This window comes from Centrocercus urophasianus, unplaced genomic scaffold (genome assembly GCF_019232065.1).
Source record: "Centrocercus urophasianus isolate 14NV4802_14NV808 unplaced genomic scaffold, USGS_Curo_1.0 seq_16, whole genome shotgun sequence".
Classification (NCBI taxonomy): domain Eukaryota; kingdom Metazoa; phylum Chordata; class Aves; order Galliformes; family Phasianidae; genus Centrocercus; species Centrocercus urophasianus.
This window is the reverse complement of record NW_024884711.1, coordinates 916,678-939,212: the sequence shown is the minus strand read 5'-3', so window position 1 is coordinate 939,212 and position 22,535 is coordinate 916,678. Positions and strand designations below refer to the sequence as shown.

Genomic DNA, 22,535 nt, shown 5'->3' with positions numbered 1-22,535 from the left:
TGAAGGAAATAGGTCAGGCTAGGTGTTTTTATCTTCATACTCATTTCTTACTGTAGTCTCTTTTTCCACCCTCTGTTGTGTCTGTCTATATTCACCTTTGCCGTATAAGCTTTCCTAATTACAGTATCGTACATCGTTCTAGTGCAATTTGTAGTTTGTTAGTAGCACATTATTTCAGGACCAGTTATGCAAGATGGACCTTACTGTTACTGCATATTGTTGGATGAGGATCGTGATTCACAGTGTTACTGGAGAACGTATGAGCTGTTGATAGGGGGCCCTGCTGCTGGACTTAAAAAATACCTTAAATGTAAGGGATATCTAGAGACAAATTCTGATAAAACAATTGTAACATACGGATAGGGAGTTCTAGGAAATGGTGAAACAAATAAGCTTTCGGGGAAGAATGAAGTTTCTTCATAAACAACCTGCAGTATGTAACTTCATAGTTGCTTGTGAGAAATATACTGAGCATCCTGGGAGGTTTTTGTCTCAACTTCTCTGAAACGGTAAGATGTTTTCTTTGGATTCATCAATTCTTGTTTCTCGTGCTCAGTTCTGAAAAGCGCTGAGCTCTGGGATGGTAAATGTTTTTGAGCAATGCTGACGTTGGAGGGGAGAGAGCCCTCTCTAAAATTGCTCTGAAAAAGGTCTGATTTAAAAATTGAAAGCATTGTTTGGAACACTTCATGATAATAAAGTTTTCCTGAATCGAAGGCAGGCCTCCATGTGACCTGCCCTGCGATTCTGTGGTCCATGTACAGGAACCCTCTATCTCAGAAATCCTGAATGCTGGGTTCCTCTTTGCTCTACGAAACCACTCCTCAACTTTGGGTATGCAGCCAAAAAGCTTCAGAGCTGATATTGTTGTCAAAAGGTGTAGTAGGCTGTGGAGCCATCAAGTAGCTAGAAGGAGGAAGGTTTGAAAGCAAGAAATAATCTTCATACACTGCTTGGCTAACCTGTGAACCTGCCTGCTAATGGGTGCTACCGATACTGAAGCTCTAAGCTGATTGAATTGGAAACTTCTGACCATTTCTACATACTCATAAACTCGCCCGGCTCAAAAGATACCTCAGATGGAAGTTGGTTGTCTAACAGCACCATAGTTTGCCTTGTTCTTAATCATTTTTAGCAGTTTTATCATTTTTCTTGCAATGTATTGCTCTGGCAATGATGATACAGAGTTGGGTGTAGGACACCGCTAAACGTAACTTTATTCTGACCCAGTATGGCTGCATTTTTTTTGTTAGTAATAATTTTCAGCTTCAAGTTGCCAATTGATTTTAAAATACCTGAGATTTCTGGAAAGACAAACTCAGAGTTCCTAATTCTGCTTACTCTAGTGACAGTCTCTACAAAAGTGTACGGATACCTGAGATATGAATTCATCACTGTTCCGATGAAACCTGATTATATCAGGAACTGGATAAACAGGAGCACAGGTTTAGAAAACTGGAAGGATAGAACTCCAGCCCTGTTGGAGTGAGTAGGAGCTTTGCCCTTGAATTCTGCGGGACAAGGATTTTACTCAGCACTTTTATTCTCTCCTCTTAGTACAAGAGCCAGGGATGTGTGTCTGAAAGAACAAGCTGCGATTTTGTGCTGATACACAGGAGTTATAATGTACACAACTAAATTTCAGAATTTGTTTGGGGAGAGCATTTGGGTGTGAACTGCTATTAGAAATCTTTCACTCTTGCTAAGACACAGTTACGTGAAGCATGAACTGCAGGGCAGAAACGGATTGCCTAAGGATAGGAAGGCAGTGTTTTGTGTTTGTGTTACAGGTGACTGCTTATTCTGTAACTTCCTCAAGCATGTATGTTGAAGGATGGCAGACTGGATGGATCATTGGCTTCATTTGATAAGAACTTTGGTTAAAATAGACTCCTGAAAAAATACAGCTCATCCACACGTTGAGAAGGGGGGAAAATATTAAAAGAATTGCTGCTTTGTGTGTTGATGAATTAAATGTTACCATAGATACTCTGGTCTGTTTACAGCAATAATAATAAATATTTTCAATTCACACTGTGCTTCTCATCTCAAAGGACCCCCAGATGGTTTACAAATGACATACATGGATGGCTCTGCACAGCACTGAACTTGTAGCAGCAAGAGCTGCCTAACAATTTATATTGGTACCTGGCAGTGCAAGGTAGAAAATGTACTGTACCCCCCCCCACAAGAATCTGTAGGGTTTGTATGGGAGGGCAGAACTCTCATCTAGCCAAGAGCTGAGCAGCAAAACATGAAGAATCAGGTAGGATCAGGTATGGAGTTACTGATACAGTCTGGTAACTTTTTAAGAGCTAGATGAAGTTGTTACCAGGGCAGGGAGGAAGCTATTTCCATGTTGAAGAAATCTGCTGGTTAAAACACTTTCCTTTCCACCTGAGGTGAAGGCCTCTGCCATTTTGAAGGGAGAGAGCATCCCACTGCAAAAAGCCAGCTTCGAGCTGTCTCAGAAACAGGGGAGATCCATTTTCCAGCCTTTACTTTACAGGGAACTTTAGCAGCTCCCTGTGCTGAATGACTTCCTGTTCTTCCCAGGGGAGATGTTTGCTTTGACCTAAATAAACTCATGAAGTTATTAAAATTATTTGAATGAATTTCAGGTGCGACTTGAACAAGGTTATCTTTGTAAAGTAACGTGGGCATGCATAGCTGCTGAATGACAGAGTCCTTTTCTCTCTCTTGCAATCTGTAGTAAGTGGGTGATGCTCCAGTGAGGACGACTGATCAGCATGGCAGTAATTCAGAGATCAGGGTATTTTCCTGAGAGCAGAAATGCTAATGCAACTCTCCTACTCACACACAACTCTCCCACATTTAAGCAAGGCTGCATCTGCCTTTTTTTTTTTTCTTTCATGGAACTAAGAAACTAGACTGAAACTTCATGATCATCTTCCCACAGGTTGTTGGTTTTTTGTTTTCTTTTTTGATGAACCAACACTTTATGGTTTAAAGGAAATTCAGTGTCATCAAATAATAAAAAACTTAAAGCTGAGTTTTCCACCATTCTGTTTTCCTTTAGATAACACTTCATGCTCTCTAGATAAAGTGTGAGTAATTCTCTAGGCAGAGCATCAGTGCTTATGTAGGTGTGTGACCTATATAACCAGTGACAGAGAAGATGATTCCTTGGAAGCCCTTTATGATCACTCAGTTTTTATATTGTTTGGGAGAGGCAGCTAAATGATGCAGTCCAGTTTGAAAATTCTTCATTGCAGCAACCAACTCCAGAACAGCAGCTTTTTAATACTGCTGACATTTGCCCTTCTGAGGTCACAGGTAATTGCAGGTGCAAGTGCTGGAAATACTATATTGAAGTACTTACTGCTATTTCATGTTTTGGTCTTGAAAGGCCAAGAAAACTGGAAGACCGGGTCCTGCTTTCTGTAAAAAACAAAAACAAAAAAACCCACCAAAACATCATCAACAACAACAACAACAAAAAGCCCCACTAACAGCCCTTTTCCTAATGAGTTTGTTTTGTGGTATTGAACAGTCAAATGATTTTTAAAAGCCTGTTAACAGAAAAGGCTGTTTGGCTGAGGCTCTTGACTGGGTTTGAATTAAGTGGGATTTATATTACTAGACTAGAGCTGAGGGGTGGCTCTCACCCATCCTTTGAAGAGAGGGGATCTACAGTGCACTATTTCTATCTGACTTAAGCTTTTGTTAAGTATACGGTAGGGCTGGGGTTTATACCTTACACACAGACCAGGCTTGCTGATGTTTTGTAAACATTTTGGCATGCCTTAGCTAAGCTTTGAGCAAGCTCCTATTATTTTGAATGCAGTCTTCCTGAAGGGTAATGTTTTCATGTGGTGTACAGGCTGGCCATTGTAAAACCTGCCAAATTCACCTGGAATTTACTTCTGTTCTTCTTTCTTAGATGAGGGGGCTGAGTGCACCCTCAGTAAGTTTGCAGGTGACACCAAGCTGGGAGGTGGTGTAGATCTGCCTGAGGGTAGGGAGGCCCTGCAGAGGGATCTGGATAAGCTGGATCGCTGGACTGAGGTGAATGGGATGAGGTTCAATGAGGCCAAGTGCTGGGTCCTGCACTTTGGGCATGACAGCCCCATGCAGTGCTGCAGGCCTGGGGACAAGTGGCTGGGTGATTGTGAAGAGGAAAGGGACCTGGGGGTGTTGGTTGATGCTCAACTGAACATGAGCTGACAGTGTGCCCAGGTGGCCAAGAGGGCCAACAGCATCCTGGCCTGTGTTAGAAATGGTGTGGCCAGCAGGAGCAGGGAGGGAGCATTTTAGTAGCTGGTTCCTATATTAACACACATTACAGTACAGTACAAGGTTTGCACGGTTTTATGTGAAGTGGCATCATTAAGATATTGCCAGTGCTTTCATAGAGTCACAGAACAGTTTGAATTGGAAGAGGCCTTTAAGATCACCTAGTCCCAACCCCCTGCTATAGGCATGGACTCCTGTTTATAAAAGCTTGACTTGCTGCTTGCCTTCTGGGAAAACCTCCTCAGCCCCAACTCTAAATAGTGTCTGTTCATAGAAAAGGGCTGGCCTGCCTTCAATGGAGAAAAATCCACATTAAATATCCCCGAGGTGAAATAAAGAAGTTGCAGGGAGGTTTATAAATGGGGCATGTGAGCAGGAGCTCAAAAGGCTTTTCCTTGAGCGTGTGTACATTCTGCTCAGTTTACCATCACCATTGCTAAATTGCTTTTATTTCTCGCTGTCCTTCAAGATTTTTTTTTGGTAAGCATGTTTTATACTCCTCTTTTGGCTGTGTTTCCAGAGACTTGTTGCTCGTGTAAGAAGTGGATGGTTGATGATGTATTCTAACCTTGGGTTGATTCATTATGTCCGGACTGATTGAAACACTCAGTTTGCATTGGAAGGGCTGAAATCCGAGGGTAAATCAGAAGCCTCGAGAGCAAGAGGAGTCATAGAACCGGGACCCTTCATCTTCCCCTGACTGCGCGCTGAACTCCTACGCGGAACTGACAGATACAGCTGTCTTATCGACTCGGCAGCTCAGGCGTGGGTTTGGCCACCGAGCCGCTGCCCGAGGCTGGGCCGGGCCGGCAGTTCGGTGCGCGCTGGGGGAGGAGAAAGCGGCTGGGCGCGTGCTTGGGCTCCCCGCACCGGAGATGTGCGCGGCTGGCTGCGAGGGCTGGCGCTAGCGGCGGAGCGGCGGGAACCGGCACGGAGCACCGGCACAGAGCCCTGCGTGCCGCTGCCGCGGGGAGACAGCCTGAGCCGGAGGGACAAGCTGGAGGGATCATGACAGAGCCAAGCAGCAGAAAGGAAGGGTTTAAAAAATGCCGGAGCGCTACTTTCAGCATCGATGGCTATAGCTTTACTATTGGTGAGCCTGATTTAATTCCTCCGCTTTCTTTCATTTCTCTGTTCCCTCTCCGCAGCTTCAAAGACAGCTGTTGCTCACATCTGCCTCTTGTCGCTGTACGCGTTTGCAGTGTATGCCCTGCAACTTCTACATCTCTTTTCCTTTCTGCCTTCTGTATTTACTTCTGTCCAAGAAAGTTGTCAGCAATACGCAGCGCTGTGAATCCCTCCCTGGTTTTGGCACAAGGAGACGCTTGCAGAACTTCTTGGTTTGGAGCCTTATCTCAGGAACGCCGCTGCTTTCAGGACAGCAGATTTCCAACTTGCTAGCTTGTTTCCTTCCGATGAATCCAGGAACACGGCCCTTGGGAGCTGTGGTTTTGTTTCCAGTATTTGTTTGTTGCCTTAGAGAGTGTTTCCAAATTCCATAACCTTTCACCATTCTTAGGTTTGAGGTGCGCAATCATTCCTGTTGCTTCTCTCAAATGCTAAAAATTGCTACGGGGTGGAAAGATGCAGGGAGAGATCAGGAATTTTAGGACTGTTTGTTTCTCTTGTAGCTGTTTGAGTGCAGTTTGCTGTGTTTGCTGTCTTAGACAAAAACGAGCCTTCTCAAAGCAACAGGTGTCCGCATGTTTTGCAGCAGTCTTTCTGTGCAGAAGTTAAGATATGAGGATTCCCTAACAGGCTGCTCTGCTAAAACTGTTCGTCTCCCAGGGCTGTGCTGTGTAAAATCCTATAGACCTTAAAAATGAAAAGGCTTTTTATGGTATTTCAGTTTCCAAAGGAGATCCAGTTTGGTGTTTACGGTAACTGCTGCAGAATAATCAATCAGCACAAATCCCCCTGGCTGCGTTATAGGTGGCAAGAGTTCTATTTTCCTGCAGTTGTGAAAGCAGGGAAGTCGTTCCTGACTTGTACCACTGTAACTGGGTCATGATTTCATTTAATAATGATGAATGCAATCTTTTTGTTGGTGTGAGAGGTACTTGTTTTATCTAATTGCCTGCTTCATGGAAAACTTATTTTGCAATCAAAAAACTTAGTGATAAAATACAAAGGCAGAAATGTATGTGTCACTAAAATATTTCCATGCAAACATCTGTTAATGTGCACGTAACACTTGAAAGTTGAAGCTGCTAGGAAAATGCTACTTCTAAAGGCTATTTCTCTGAGATCGTGGGTGGTGGTCCCCCCCCAAGAGCTAAGTTGCAGCATGTTTGCTTTTGAACTTCCTATCTTGAATCTCTCCATCTCTCATCATCGTTACTAATAGTGATATTTCATCGGTTTCTGTCAGTCTGGAGGAAAAACATTTCCTTTTTGAGCCTAGGCAGTAGAAAACATTATCCGAAGATGCTGAATGCTTCTGACTGTGCCTGATGACTTTGTTTGTTCCTGGACAATCCGAGAGGATTGCTGTATTTGTTACTCTGCTATCTTTATTGCTGCTTGTGCTCACCAAAGAACGAGACCGAATTTTGGGTCAGATGACTCGGGCAATTGCAGCTTCTGCTTCTTAGGACAGTTGTTGCATAGTAGTTCACGTGCTGTTTTCTTCTGTTTGATGCGTGCGAGCGATGTATTGATTGTGAACTGTGCATTATGTAACATTTATTTTTATATCTTGGCAAATGTGCGCTGGATTGATTCACGTAACTGTGAAAGCACTGTAAACACACTATCTGGTATTGCCAGCGCTGTGTGATGGACAGATCTGAATGATTCATGTCTTTGTTATTCTCTGCGTTGAAGAAAATGAATGTGTCCAAACGGCGTGACAAAAATGTCGAAGTGTTGGAGATGAGCGTCAACTTTTTTTCATCAGATGAGACTTGTTTGTAGACTCCCAGTCTCAGATACTGCAAATTTCTTGAAGTTCTTGGAAGATGCTGAGCTGCTGAGTCTGCTATTGAGGCATGTCAGCTGGGACAGAAGACTGCTGCTCCAAGGGACACAGTGATATCAGGTTGAGGTTAACGTTTCCACTTACGTGCAAAAGAGTTAGAATTGGGAGGAACCAACGCAAACTGTAAAGAAAGGATGATCTCCATAAAAATGATTATGTACAGCTAAACGAAAAGAAACTTTTCATGAAAGACCTGAGCCTGAAAACCAGCCATGACAGTGTGTGGGAAAGGAGAAAGGCTGTTGCAGCAGCAGCTCCAGGCTGATTGCCTGCAGGTGTGCAGCAGTGTGTTGCTAGAGATGGTCACTGTGTGTTTGCTCAGCAGTGCAACCTCAAGCAGCTGTTGTGCAGCTCCCATTTTCTCCTCTCTCACTGCAAGATATTGGTGCACAACTGCAGCAGTTGGAGGAGCTGGCACTTCCCAAGGCTTCCACAGATCCCTCCAGGAGTATCTTGCCTACCATGCTAATAAGCAAATGTACACTGATACCTGGTAGCTTGACCTCTCTACAGAGTAACGAGGTAGCTGCAAGACCCTTCCCTCCACACACCAGCCCCTCTTGGCAGAGAATATGAGGAGGGCTGAGCTGCACTGCTCTGTGTGCACTGAGAATTTCTAGCATGGTTTTACAGGTTCCCTTGGTCTTTTTGCACTGGCAGTGTTGATAAGGGGCTATGGCAGAGCTACAAAGAACAAATTACAAAGAGTAAATAACACTGGGACCATTTGGGGTGAAGTGGAAAAATTATTTTGCTCCAGAAATTTCAGTGTGTCCCTAATGAAGATTTTGGTGCCTTTATTTGCCACTGTCTCTGTAAACAAATTTCAGTGTCTGTTTCAGAGCAAGGTTTTTAATTACGTAAGTTGTTTTGCTTGAGTACTTGTTTAACGTTGGCTGAATTTTCATCTACTGAAAGCAATAAATACCAGAGGACAAGAAATTAGGAAGAACTCGCACCTGTTTTTGGTTTTTTTTTTTGTCCTGCACCTTCTCTCATCATTTATGAAATACTGTTAAGTCAGAATGCTGGTGTTACTGGCTTTGCTGTTTTAACTGGCTGTCTGAAGGTGCAAGACAGAGAAACATCCATTGCCTTTAAACCTGGGAAAATGGTAAACACAAACATTAACAGAGGATATTTTCTTTCTGCATTTATCACCTTCCTGTGACTAAGAGCTAACTGCATTAAAGCTCCCACTCTGCTTTTCATATCCAGAAGCACCTGGCAACACTGTTTTAAGTGTCTTGTCCAAATTTATCTAATCAATTTATTTTTGTGGGTTAAAATGAATTGAAGTGATGAGGAGTTCTGCTGCAGTTCAAGTGCTGACGGAGGTGGGACGTGGAACTGAAACCCTTGGTCTGGCTCACAGCAGCTGATTCTACACCTTTCATGAAAGTCCGTTCAGGAGGACCCTGTCACCATTTCAAGTGCAAAGGCTCTTCCTTCAATTATTGCTAAGGATTTGAGTTTTGCTCAGTGGCACTGTCGGGCCTTACTTTGAAATAGTTCTTTAAAAACATGGTTTTCATAACAGTCCTAGGTGATTGCTTTGCGTTCATTTATTATAAGAAACCAATTCCAACATCACTGTGTGAATAACACTCCCAAAGGCAGGGCTTCTTGGTGAGTCCCTCTGAAAGTTCACCTCAGAAATCCATGCGTGTCAGAGCCAGTGTTGCAGGAGAGGACTGCGTTGGTCTCAGCAGGGGAAGATTAGAAGCAAAGCTGATACTGAACTCAGCCTTCTCAGAATAAGCTCTGTGTCACGTGCTTAATTTAAGGGGAAAAAAAAAAATGCTACTGTGTAGTTATTTAGTTATTTCCTTTTTTAAAGGTTGCACCTTAGGAGCTCCATGTTCAAATAAACTGGAATAGAAAAGACTGTTTCTAGAAAGAAACCAGGGAAGTAAGAAGCTTCACTTTTTGTACTGTGTGTTACCCAGAGAGCTGTGTGTATTGTAGCAACAATTAATATAGTTAATTGCATTGTTCTTGTGTATTGATTTTCAGCTTTGCTGGAGTTGGTTGTTCTTCTGAGGGTAATGTCTCCTTTGCAAGCCAGGGAAGAGACAGGCTTTAGCACAAGTCCTAGCTCATGCACAAACACATACGTAGCGTGTTTTCATGGGGATTTACTTGACTTCTCCCCTTAGTTTCTTCTTATGAAAAATACCATCTATATGGATAGCATGCTGTAATCACAAGGTGCTGACAGATCTCTCGCTGGCTCTGTGTGCGTGCCACTGGCTGTGTTCCTTCAGCAGAGGCCATGGAGAGACGTCTGTGGGGTCAGTATGCTTTTGGGGAGAGAGGGAGAGTGCAAAAACAATGTCCCTGTCAGAAAGGTGAACAATAGCATAATCACCTCCCCTCTTGGGGGGTTATAGCTTTTTCCTTGTCTTTGTACCTGCACTCTGTATTGTTTTCTTTGTTATGACACCACAGCCAGAAGACCAAAACGAAACACAGCAAACCCCCAAACTTGGCTAATAGACCACGCTTTGGGGAGATCTTCCCATTGGAAGCATTTTTCATCTGATATCTAAGAAGTACCAAATTCAAGTTGATTAATATAAAGCAAACGAGAGGCTTGCAATTGGATGTGGTATTCTGCTGTTCTAATAAAATGGGAAGGAAAATAAAACCCACCCTCCTCCTACTCTCAAAAATTAACATAAAGCTGCTAGCAAATAGATTGTGAAATAAAACTAACATTGAGGTTTTTCTCCTGCTCTTTCCATTACAAAGCTGTGCTTTAGCTTCAAATGAGTCTGGGCTTTGTCTGCTCTGCCTGAATATTCACCTGAAAGAAAGCTGAATTTTTGGTGTCCACATTTGTGAGACAACCAGCTTGGCCCCTTGTGTGGAGTGGGATTCTTCTGGACACAGTGGTTGGCAACAGCAAGTCTTGTTGGTATTTCTGTCACGTAGCTGCTTTTATAATAGGTGGGGATGGTGATTTCTGTGGCATCTGCAGGAACGTGGTGGTGTTCAGTGTTTCAGGGTGGGCTGCTTTGAGCTAAGTAAGTCATCTCTGGGAAGACTGCAGCGTTGGATCGTGTGTGGCAGAAAGCTTGGCAATGCTTTCATGGAGCTCAGCCATTTGCTACTGTGGATGACCTGCCTTGTCACTACTACCTGCTGTTCACAGCTGTGGGTATCTTGGCATCTTGAAACACAGTGAGTCTTTGGGGCCTGCCTCTTCCCTCAGAGTTGCCATAGGGAAGAGGTCATAGCACACCAAATTTGCCAGCAGCTCACACTGGGAGCTCAGTTGTCTTTTGGGATTTGCATTTTTGCAGATCTTCTGTTTTAAGCTCTTGTGCTGTGCTTACTGTCTCGCTTTTCTGATGTATTACTATTGCACGAGTAAAGGCTTCTGGATGCATCATGTGCTTATTGGTAACAGTGCAAATTGAGTCAAAAGGCAGGATTCTGGCCAGTAGTAAATTGCATCACTCCACTGCTGCTGGGAGTCCAACAGTGACTTAAGTAAACAAAGGATCTGTCCCCAGACAGTTTTCTCTGCTAAATGCACACACTGCTGTAGGTCAGAGGAGAGTCTGACCTATGCACAAAGTGAGGTAAAATCATACAGCTTGACTACAGCTTGCTCCCAAGACTTTTTGCTGGTATCTTTTTCCTCCCAAATTCTCCCTGCCCAGTAACAGAAGTTGTATCTAGTGATGCCCTGAAACTTGATTTCCAGATTTCCAGTTGCTACAGGCTCAGAATTTTCAAGTCTGTAAAGGTAACCTTTGGTTGCATCTTCAGTTGTTTGCAAAGTTGGAAGCTCGGTGAGGAGGAAGTTGCAGTAATTACCAAACAGGTGCACGTGATGAGATCTCCACTGGTTTCCCAGCTGGAGTGTCAAGCTGTGCACTGGGACAACGTGAGAGCAGTTGCTTTGGTCATCCTCCTTACTGTCATAGCAGCTGCAATCAGCCCCTTGAACGTTTCCCTCAGGAAGACTGCAGGCATCATCTTTCTCCATTAAACGGCAGCATGTGGTGCTCAGTCTCTTGCTGCTGCTGCATGATGCTGCCTCATTTCTGTTGATGTAGTGCCCTTCCCCCCTTTCTCAACGTGATGAGACCTGACAACGGTGTGTTGGGAAAGGGGACTGGATAAGCAGCTTGCTCAGTCAGTACCACTCAGTTTGACACCAAGTGCCTCTCCTGAAGTCAGTAATTTTGTACCCAGCTCACATTCATCTGGGTTTGAGAATAAGGAAGGCAGTTTGGATCCAGGCTGCCTGTCCTTTTCCTTTTATATTGACAATGAATACTTATTAGGAATGAAAGCTTTCAAAAATCAAACTGTACCAGTTCTTTCCTCGTGTGTGGGTAGCTGAAGTCCTTGCAGTTCCTCCAAGTGGTGTGCTGATTGCTTTTATTGGAATCTCTTTTTTTTTCCTTTTTTTTTTTTTTTCCTTTCTGTTTTGGGGTTTTGTACTTTTAAACAGCGGTAATGGATACAGCCCCCCAGATCTGCACCAGTCTTTTTCTCTTTAGACATCATCCTTCTTTTTTTTTTATTGTGTCCCACAAATATCAGTGTTATTTTAGTTTGAATTGCGTCAACTGAAAGCTAAACTTTCTTCTCTGGACTCACCAAGCAGATCAGCGTGTGAAGGAAGCTTTTTTTTTATTACTAGTTCAAGTACTGTGAATTTTTAAGCTAGCTTGGAGATAACTGGAAGTAACAAATGTAAGTACATCAACTTTCTCTTACAGCGAGTTGTTCCAAGTATTGGATTTTCTTTTTGATGATCGCTATGGACAAAGATAAATGCCCAACACCTACCAAACAGATATCATTAAGAAAACTGAAAATGGTTTCATTTAGGCCATGGTTCTGTGTTGGCTGAGATCTTTTCTGCTGGCAACAAATGGCCTTGTTCTCAACTGCATCCTGAGGAGCTTTGCTGAGTTGAGAGATGCAAGCTCCATGATGACGTGAGAACAGTGGGTATTTCTGTCAAATACCAAGAGGGAAGGACAGCAATTGTAGCACCCTAAGAAGTGAACCAAGAATGTAAATACCAGGAGAGAAGGAGTTCTATGAAATTTAGGGATTCTAATGTCAGCTATGCTGCAAAATCCCAAGTGATGCTTTAATCTGCCACTGAAGTTGATGTTTTGCAGGGTAGGATGTTTCATTTGCTGCTGAACACAATGTGAACAGCAGAATGCTAAATCTGCTTAATTTATATTGATTTCCTCCTCTATTCCTGAAGTTGTGATCATTACCAGACATGTATACTGTTAATAATCACTATTTCCCTTACAATGTAGTCTAAAAATGAGATCTTTTGGGAGCTTCAGAGTTCTTTCTTTGCCCCCATTTGGTAGTACATTACCTTGTTAGATTAGCCTAAGGAGAGAGATGGCCCTTTCCCTTAACTTTCCAGAGCTTGGTTTAAAGACAATCTATGTTATTTCTGCCTTGAACATTATCGTAATTCAGAACTGAATATCTTAGAGGCCAAATTATGCTCTGACTCTTATGCAAACCTGGTAACTCAAAACATAATTTGGCCTGCAGTCCGTATTTTTTTATCAAAACTGCCGTATGAGCAAATCTAAGACATCTCTGGCAAAGCTGTGCCGTTCTTTAGCTTGCCAAAATCTGAAATATTAAAATATTAAAATACAGAACTTCCTAATCAAAGCTGGTTTCAATGTGAATCATAGGGTAGGGGATCTATACTTTACGCTACTTGTATATGGTATAGAGTATAAAACGTTTTTACAAATAGAACATGGAGGACCTAGGAGACGCGGAGGAATATATGCATAGAAAATAGAATAACCCCCAAAAATATGCATTTTTTTTTTTCACGGTTAATTTATGGAAATTTTATGAAATTTATTTCGTGGCTGTTCAAATAACAACAGCAGTGATTTTTTTCCTGACCCCTGGATGCAGGCTAACTCTGTTGTTAGTAAAATTAGTGGACATCTCTAGAAAATCCATAGCAGGACATCTTATGTTACTTTTAAAAGTTCTTCCTTTATGAGTTGATTTCTTTCTGGTAACTTGAACACTTAAATAGAATTACAGAAGGAAATACTATAGATCTAATGGCTACTATTAACGTTAGCTATTAGCCGATAGTTTATTTTTCATATAGATCATCTATAATGAATGTCTTGCCTCACTTCAAGAGAGTGAATTCTGATTTTTCACAGGAATAATGCAGGCCAAATTTGAGCTGGAAGTGTTTAATGACATCTAGGTATCTGTTTCTACAAAAAAGGGACTGCTTTTTCCATGCTGTGTGTATTTGGTTTTGAGATAGGTGTCTATCAAGGTACTTGGTGCACCTTTCATAGCATCATAGAGTGGCCTGGATTGGAAGGGACCTCAAGGATCATCAAGTTCCAACTTCAGCGCTGCAGGCAGAGCTGCCAACCTCCATATCTAATACCAGACCAGGCTGCCCAGAGCCCCATCCAACCTGGTGCTGAACACCTCCATGTAGGCGGCATCCACAGCCTCTCTGGGCAGCCTGTTCCAGCACCTCACCACTCTTTCTCTGTAAAGAACTTCCTCCTTTTCTCCCTATCAAATGTAGAACTGATTACATAGAGACCTACTGCCTCACTATGAAAAGATGCAGCATGCTGACGTGAGATGGGGTCTGGAAGATGGTTATACCAGACCCTCTTTGAACACTGGTGTGGCAGCTCCTCTGTGAGCACAGTTTGCAGCCCTCTTTGCTGCAGTGAGCAGGTACTGGCTGCTCCTAACTTTACTTCATTTGGCTGTAAAGCCGAGTCCTTTCCTCTTGGCTGCTTCCAGTGGCAGGAACCATCTGCTGCAGACACAAGATGAGAAGGTGGAGGAACCCCTACATGGCACAACAGTTCAGAACCCCTCCTGGGAGTTGTCAAAGCAGCTTGGAAGACTAGGGGATCCTGGCTGTTAGGTGTTGAACCTGAGTTTCACTTAGACAGTGGCCATGGCTTGAGTTTGGATGCATAGTTGTAGATCTTGTAAATAATCAAATAATCCAATTATCAGTCCGGTCTGCTAACCCTTCCCAGCATTCCTCCATTCCTGAAATATCAGCAGGTTGTTGTTATTGCAGTTGCTAGGTGGCTTGTTAATATTATTCTTGTCTCCAGGGTTAATGCTCAAGGCTTAATTGTTCTCAAGGCAGGGGAAGCATAAGAGCTGAGAATGGTAATTACAGCACTTCTTATAACTTGGATCTGCTGGCTCCTGGAAGATGCTTCTGTCAGCTCGACCACATGATCAGAGCAAATTTTCCTTCATGAAAGAATATGTTTATTCTTTAGTGATGTTTGCTGCCTTATGTTCCAGTCTAATGCTTCCCATTAATTAGAATTCATTGTGCTATTTAAGTGAAGTAGGATTTTTGAAGTGAAATTCTGCTCAGTGGCTTGTCATTTAGTCTCTGATTGTGTTTGCCTACTAGCCCTCTGAAGCAGCAATAATAATTTGAGCCGTCTGTTTTATTATCTGTCATTTACAGTAACGCTATGTGCATAATTATTTTTCTCCAGTTCTGCACTGATACTTAAATGAAACCTTTGGGATATTTTCCCTGCTGATTTGGTGTTTACGTGTTATGTTCAGTCTCTTGTATTTGCTCTCTTTCATGTTATTCATGGGAAGCAAGTCTTGTGTCCTTTTTAGAAGTTTTTAGCTTTGATTACTTCTATGTTTATTAAGTACAGATCTATTCAGATGCTTTGGACAAGCCTACTCAGAATACCAGTGTCTTCAGATCTCAAAGTGGCAAAGAAAATTTCACCTTTGAACACTTGCAAATTTTGCCTGTAAGGCATAAGTGCTGTTATAAACGAACTTTTTGAACTGGGAAAAGGATGGTGTTTTCACATGTATGAAAAGACTCATTCAGGAGGGTATAGTGTTTTAGGCTTGGAGTTGCACATCTTTCTCCAGCCCCCATAGTCCTTCTCCTCAGCCTTTGGCAATGGTATCTGTGAGCCCCACTGCTTGCTGGCACTGCTGCCCATCAAGAGGAAGGCGTGGAGACTCCTGTGAAGGAACCCGGAGGAGGGAAGAAGGAAGGCAGCACATGCTTTAGGTGCCAAAATCTCTCTCTATGGCTGTGCCAAGATTAATTTCTAATTCTAAAGAAAATGATGCTGTACCTTATGGACCTTGAACTCCTCAGCCCAAATTATGCAAGTCAAAGAACGCATTGGGAATTTGTGAAAATAAGGTAGCAAATATCCTAAGACTCGTCTAATTATGAGATAGACTTCTAGCCAAACTTACAATTCCAAACTTACAATGAATGATACATCATGCAAACTTGGTATGCACGAAAATGAATCTTACGTGGTTTATTTTTTAATTTCATTCAGAATCTTCTTTTTCTATTTACAGATTACTTTTATGTATTTAGTTAGTACCTCATTGCATACTGTAAACTGCATGCGCACATGACACATGTAATGCTTGTCATCATTGCTAGAAAATATTTGTATGTTCTTGTTTGCAGTAAGCTGATCGTTGAAGTCACCAAGCAGCATTTAGAATGGATAAGACACTTGTGACTGCTGCATGAGGTCATACATGCTTTGGTACCCTTGGTACCCAGGCAGTTGGACTTCCACAAGTGAAAGATCCTTGTTTAAAAATGAGGAGAAAAAAAGAAAAGAAAAGAAAGAATTAAATCTTTTTAAAAAGACAGTGAATCAGAAGGTTCTGTAGCGATGATGACACAAAAAAAAACCCCAAAATCAATGAAGGCAATAACTGAGAAGTATTTGTATGAAGTATCTGTGTGATTAACCCCATTGCATCATGAGAGTACTCATGATGTTTGGGAACATTTGGACGTTGTGTTGAGGGACATGGCTTAGTGAGAACTATTGGTGATAGGTGGATGGTTGGACTGGATGACCTTGTAAGTCTTTTCCAATCTTGGTGTTTCTGTGATTCTGTGACTGCAATAACTGCCAAATGAGACTCGTTCATAAGGAGGAACTATTAATTGCATTTTAAAAGTTGCTTTAGTTGCTCAGTCACACAGCTTTTAAGTGCTATGTTGAATGCTTTTAAGTGGTGCACTTCAGGATGTTGTGAATATTCGGCCTTGGGCAGATACTTTCAGTTATTTACCTACTTACTTGATATGCCTCCTGCCTTTTCCTGGGGTACGCTGAGAAAATAGGAGAGTCATCTCAGAAATACTGAGTGAAATATAGTAAAATTCTTTCCTCTGATGCTTTAAGATGTTTTAAACAGCATGGGTGTAAGCCATTCTGCTGCATCCACAACATCTTGTGTATGAAGGCAGGAAGCTTTATGATGTGGGTGTCCAACCTTTTGTCTTTCCTGGACCACACTCATGAAGAACTGTCTTGGGCTACATATAAGGTGTGTAAATCACTGCGAAAGTAATGCTTTTATATATATAAATATCCCCATATATAAATATCCCCATATATATATGGGGAACAACGAAGAACTAGTGGGATATTTGACCCCTCGCCCTGGTTTGATGGCAGTGGCTGCCATTCTCAGTGAGCTCTCAGGGTGTTCATCCAAGATTTTTGATGAAATTTTACTCTTCCTGTGCCTTATCCTTGAAAACAGCTGTTTACAAAGTGTGTACTGCCAAATAGTGATGGCATGGATAAGGCACGATGAGAAGGAAGAGGTATTTCTTTCTGGTCACTTAAGGTCTGGTAGAGGGATGGGATCAGATTTATGGGTTGAAAATTTGCAGGTGATGTATTTGTGTTGACTGAGAAAGGAATTGCAACTAAAGCAGAAAAAAAAAAAAAAAAAATATTTTTTTTTTTGTCAAACTTGAAACCTATTCTCAAATTCCTATATCAAAACACAAATCAGGGCTGCGTGTTGTTCTCAATGTTCAGGACGCGTTCAGGCACGCAGTTATTTGCCATAACCGGGTCAGCACAGCTCTGCGACCTCCCTGAGTCCCGCCGTCAGCGCTGGCTGTGCCGATCGCGCACCGCTGCCTGCGCCGGGCCGCTCTGTGGGGAGGAGCCGCCGCCATGTTGGCGCGGGGCAGGGGGCGGCCGCAGGGCGGGTTGTGCCAGGCTGCGTGTGGGACGTGGCTGCAGTAGCCGCTTGTGGCGGCCACGCAGAGGAGGTCTGGCGTTAATTTAAACTGAAACCTTTCGCTTTAGTTACGTGTTTGTCCTGCCAAATGCTAATTCTTGTTCTCGGTTCAGGCAGCTCTGTTCATTAACCAGTTAGCTGCTGAGCGGAAGGTATTCTGAGAGTTATAATAATACACACCTTGATGATGCATATGTGAAATACACCGCCACGCGGCAGAGGGTGCTGAGGCAGGGCAGGGACGGCCTCAGCAGTGAGTGCAGTGCGGTGGTTCCTCGGGCTGGCGATGAGGGCAGTGTGCCCTGCTGCAGGGCACAAAAAGCCCAAGAGAAGCGTCTTCCCACTGATCCAGGGACTGGATCTTCCTGCTGATGGTCAGCACTTTCTGTCTGAACCGAGTGTGCTTCTCCATAGGAAAATCTGCCTCTGTCGCTTCTCTGATCCGTCCTTTCCCCTGGGGAGGGATGAGGGAAGCGGACAGGAAGGATGGGCTCATGGAAGCCTCTGCTGTCAAAAGAATTACCAGGAAATGGAGGCTCCATGTAAACACTGGGGATAGCCCTGAGCTGGGGCTCTCCTGGGTGAGGGCAAACTCATGGGATAGGAGGATCAGCACCGGCGTTGAGGCGGCCGTTTGGAGAGATGTCCCTGAGTTGGGGCTCTCCCAAGTAAGGATAAACTTAAGAAGTTCTTGCACCCCCCGCAGTGTTCAAGGCCCATGGGAGTTCAGGTGCCTCTGCTGTACTCCTCTCGTTGCCCTGGCAGCTCAGAGGAATGTAGTCCCTGCCCTGTCCTCTTTCTCAAGACTTGGTGAAGAAAAGATGAGAGGTCTTGGGGAGGAACGAGTGAGGGGGACAGGAAGGAGGGGCTTGTAGTAGCCTTGGCTGTGAGAAGAAGAATTACCAGGAAGTGGAGGCTCTATGTGAACCCATGGGATTGCCCTGCGCTGGGGCTCTCCTAGGTAAGGGCAAACTTATGGGGTAGGAGGATCAGCACTGGCATCAAGGTGGCCATTTAGAGGGAAGCAGACAGATCCTGGCACTCTGCAGTGATCTTGGTGGTGCAGTCTCTTTCTGGTCGGCCTGACAGTGATGGCTTGGTGACTGGCCTGCTCCAGCGGAGGCAGATCCACTTCCATCAGGTTATCTTCCAGAGGTGGCTCTACCTCCATGGGCTCTATGTCACTGCCAGGCAGGTCCACCTCCACAGCTCAATCTCATTGCCCATTTCTGTCAGTCTGCATTTCTTGTGGATATTTCATACCCTGTACTCAAAATAAAACATTTTTATGTTACAGGGATCAACTGCCACTGTCTGTGTCTGCTCAGTGACTGGGGTTCTAGACACAAGACGGTTGCAAGAATGTACCAAGAGGGTCAGGAAAGGGGGTTCTCACGCACGCTGCAGCTGCCTGGGATGGAGTTGTCCTGGCGCTGGGCAGCAGAGAGGGGACAAAGCATACTGACACTCCGCAGGCAGCCATTAAGAACTGCTGAGTTTCAAGGGTTGTATCAGCTGTCCTTTCCCATCCCTCACTGACACCACTGGAGTGTGAGAAGGTGGTATCTTCTACCATGATCCCTAAGGATAGAGGGGGGGGAGGTGAGGGCCTACTGTGCTTTGGGCAGCTGTACTGGTACAGCTTTGGTGGTTCGTTGGAGGGTCTGTGAGGTCCTTGGGGCCCTGTGGTAGGGTTTCCCACTCTGAGGGTTGAAAAGGGCCCATTAGGGATTGTTGCCCTCAACTTGTTATCTCCTTGGCCATGGAATGTGTGGTTGAAGATTAAGTCAAACCCACTGTAGCAGTGCACAAAGAATAGCTGAATATCAGGCACGCCCCCAGACAAGTAGTTTGGACGGATTAGATCTCTGCAATCTCTGAAAATAGGATTTTCAGATGACAACTTAGGGGCAGGGACACAGATGTGTAGTCTGCTGTCCACCATCAGTTGACCCCTATGTACCTCAAGCACCATGAAGGTGTTCATGTCCTCCTGTCAGGTGTGAGCAATCAGAAGATGTGCTTGTTTTCTGTACAGTGACTAAATAGCGGTGTGCTGAGAGAATCAACAGGCTATCGCTGAATGAAGAGCTAAGCCAGTTGTATTCGTGTTTCTGGTGGTGGCTTGCTGTGCCTATGCTAACATGGTGCCATATGATCCCACTGTGCTCCTTCTTCCTGAATGTTTCTAGTGTTTTGATTTCATGTCTTCTATAGATGCAGGAGGCAGCAGCAGCTACTAAACTGCCCAGTGGGGCAGCTAATGGGGGCAGATGCCCCCTCTCAGTTTATTCATAGCTTTTCTGCTTTGGCTCATACATTTTTGTGAAGGCCTCTGGTGCAGATGGCATATTTAGAGAAATGATTTTTGGCGCCATGGGTTTGAGTCATAGAAGCTCAGTTAAGTTTGGATACCCTGGGGAGGACAGAGCCCTGTAGTTTCTGTGGGTGCCGCCTGTTTCATGTCTGAACACCCTCATGGTGGCAGTCCTTTCCTTTTGCCTGGCTGGGAGTTGTCCATGCTCCAGCGTGAGCCCAGTGCCTCTTGTCCTTTCACCTGAGCACCTGTGAGAAAAATCAGGTTGCACCTCCCGTGTTCCTGGTAGACAGCTGGAGTCAATGCTCAGATCCTCCCTGATCCTTCTTTAAGCTAAGCAAAGGCAGTTCCCTCGTGCCACCCAGGGATGCTGTGTGCCCTGGGCTCTCCCCAGCCCTGAGACCCTGGATTGGCCCCTAGGCTGAATTATAAAATCTAAAAATGGTGAACCCTAATCTAAAAATGGTGAACCCTGCTGCTCACTTCAGCTTTGCCTGTCCAGGTCAGGAAGAAGCCTCAGAAATTACATCACATTTCAGGTGTATTTCTGTGCCCCCATACAAGTGGCTACTCTGTTTTTGAGCCTGTGTTGAGCTACTGGTCGTGTGTTCTTTTTACAAATAAGACATTCTTCAACCAATCCTATGCAGTTCCTGGTATTATCTTCCCCAGAAACAGAATCCATTCCAGAGAAGTTTTACTTGCTCTGTCTTTCAGTACAATTTGAAGATAATTTCAGTCTCCATCAGCTCTGTGCATTAATTACTGTGGCCTTTTTCCAGCGTGGGGACATAGTTATGTGGCAGACTTTGGGAATTTTTTCTGAATAGCTGAACAATCAATGTCAGTAATATAAGGGCTGCTACAAAAGCAGTGCCTCCTATTTTATTGTACAATTAATTGAAGCATTGTAGGCTATCCTAAGTTACAAAGGACCTATCTGTGCTGATGAGCAGGAAAGCTAGTGGATTTCAATCATAAAGTCCTAAATCCTATTCCATACAGATGACACCAAGTTGGCAGGAAGTGTCAATCTGCCTGGGTTAGCGAGGCCTGTGTAGAGGAAATGGACTGGGGCTATTGATTGATGCTCAGCTGAATATGAGCCAGCAGTTTGTGCTCCAGTGGCCAGGGCCAGTGGCATCCTGACTTCTATCAGAAATAGTACAGCCAGAAGGATCAGAGGAGTAATTATGTCTCTGTACTCAGCACTGGTGAGGCTGTACCTTGAGTACTGTGTTCAGTTTTGGGCCCCTCACTGCAAGAAAGACACTGAGGCTCTGGAATGTGTCCGGAGAAGGGCAGCAAAGCTGGTGGAGGGGTCTGGAGCACAGACCTTATGAGGAGCAGCTGAAGGAGCTGGGAATGTTCGTTCCGGAGTAGAAGAGGCTCAGGGGAGACCTCATTGCTCTCTATAACTACCTGAAGGGAGGTTGTAGTGAGCTGGGAGTCGACCTCCTCTCTCATGTAACCAGTGATAAGACTAGAGGGAATGGCCTGAAGTTGTGCCAGGGGAGATTCAGGCTGGATATCAAGAAATACTACTTTTCCAAAAGAGTTGCCAGGCTCTGAAATGGGCTGCCCAAGGAGGTGGTGGAGTCACTGACCCTGGAGGTGTTCAAGGAATTTGTAGATGCTGTGCTGAGGGACGTGGTGTAGAGAGAACTGTTGGTGATAGGTGGATGGTTGGACTGGCTGATCTTGTACGTGTTTTCCAGCCTTGGTGATTCTGTGATAATGTGATTTTCAGCCTCAAAGCCAAGCATCTACTGCACATCTATTGTGTTGTACAGATACCTTGTTTGTGGTGCTCTGATGGCTCTTGGTTCAGCTGCCATAACAATATATTTAGAAAGGGCCAAGAAATTTTCATACAGAATCCAGAATTAATCTCCTTGTAGTATTACTACTGAAAGAAAAAATCCCTTCCAGTTTCAGACGAGTTTCATTGAGTGATTTCCAGAAAAACAAAGAAAGATGTGTTTTTCCTTGGCTGATGTTTCTATTTCTAATCAAATACAACTTCTAAAATCAGAGTAGCATTTTGTTTTGGTCGTTGTCACTGTTTTGCCCAGGGACTTCACTAAGAGCACGTGCAATCCACCTCTGCTGCAAGCTGCTAGAAAGCAAACAAGCTGGAAAGGGAAGCAGTGCATGATGGTGCTCCTAACATCTGCACCAGCAGTTTATCAAGTGGCGTAACATTACTGTATGGTTGACTTGTGTGTTGCCTATTAATGAGAAGTTTATTTACCAGGATTATCTCTTTGCACGTGTCATTCTCTAAGAAACCCTTTCTGTCTGTGCCACCTGCTTGGCAGTCCAGACCAGTGTTAGATTTTGCTAATTAAAGATCATGCTTGATTTCATGAAGTAGAGTAGAGGAAATAAATCCTGCCCTACTTTTGGCCTGTTCAGAGGCATATGTTCTTTTCATAGTCTGAATTTAAGGCTGTGTGGTGCAGGGTGCCTTATCACAGTATGGCAGATATTCTCAACCAGCCACTCAGAATGGAATCCTGATAGACATTAAAAATCTTTTACATCTTCTCCCACGCTGCTTTAAAATAATAAATAAATATGAGATGCATGCACTGGTGACAAATCACATTGTGGCTCCTCAACACTACTTGCAAAGAAAATGCAAAATGAAGGAAGACAGCAACTTAGAGCATTTCCACTGGTGAAGCCACTCTTGCTGCGTTTCTGGATCCATTCTATTTGAGACTTCAGAAGGAGTAGTTAAAATAGTTATTTTCAGCCTGTAACTTGGGGCAGTGTTCTGCAAGTTAGCCTTCCTTTAAGCAAGCAGCAGACCTTGTGATCTTCAGAGTCTGGTCCCAGCCAAAGTTGTTGAGTAATTCCGTAGGTGAATATAAA

At 43.9% G+C, this 22,535-nt stretch overlaps 1 protein-coding gene across 1 annotated transcript in view; it reads left to right on the top strand.

Moving 5' to 3' along the window:
• The first annotated feature begins 5,249 nt into the window (after positions 1-5,249).
• The window catches only part of PDE1C (phosphodiesterase 1C), a 281,179-nt gene continuing 263,893 nt past the window's right edge, over positions 5,250-22,535 (top strand). Inside the window, exon 1 of the mRNA XM_042817161.1 lies at positions 5,250-5,350. Coding sequence (XP_042673095.1) covers positions 5,266-5,350 — 85 coding nt within the window. The 5' untranslated portion in view covers positions 5,250-5,265. The remainder of the gene's footprint in view (positions 5,351-22,535) is intronic.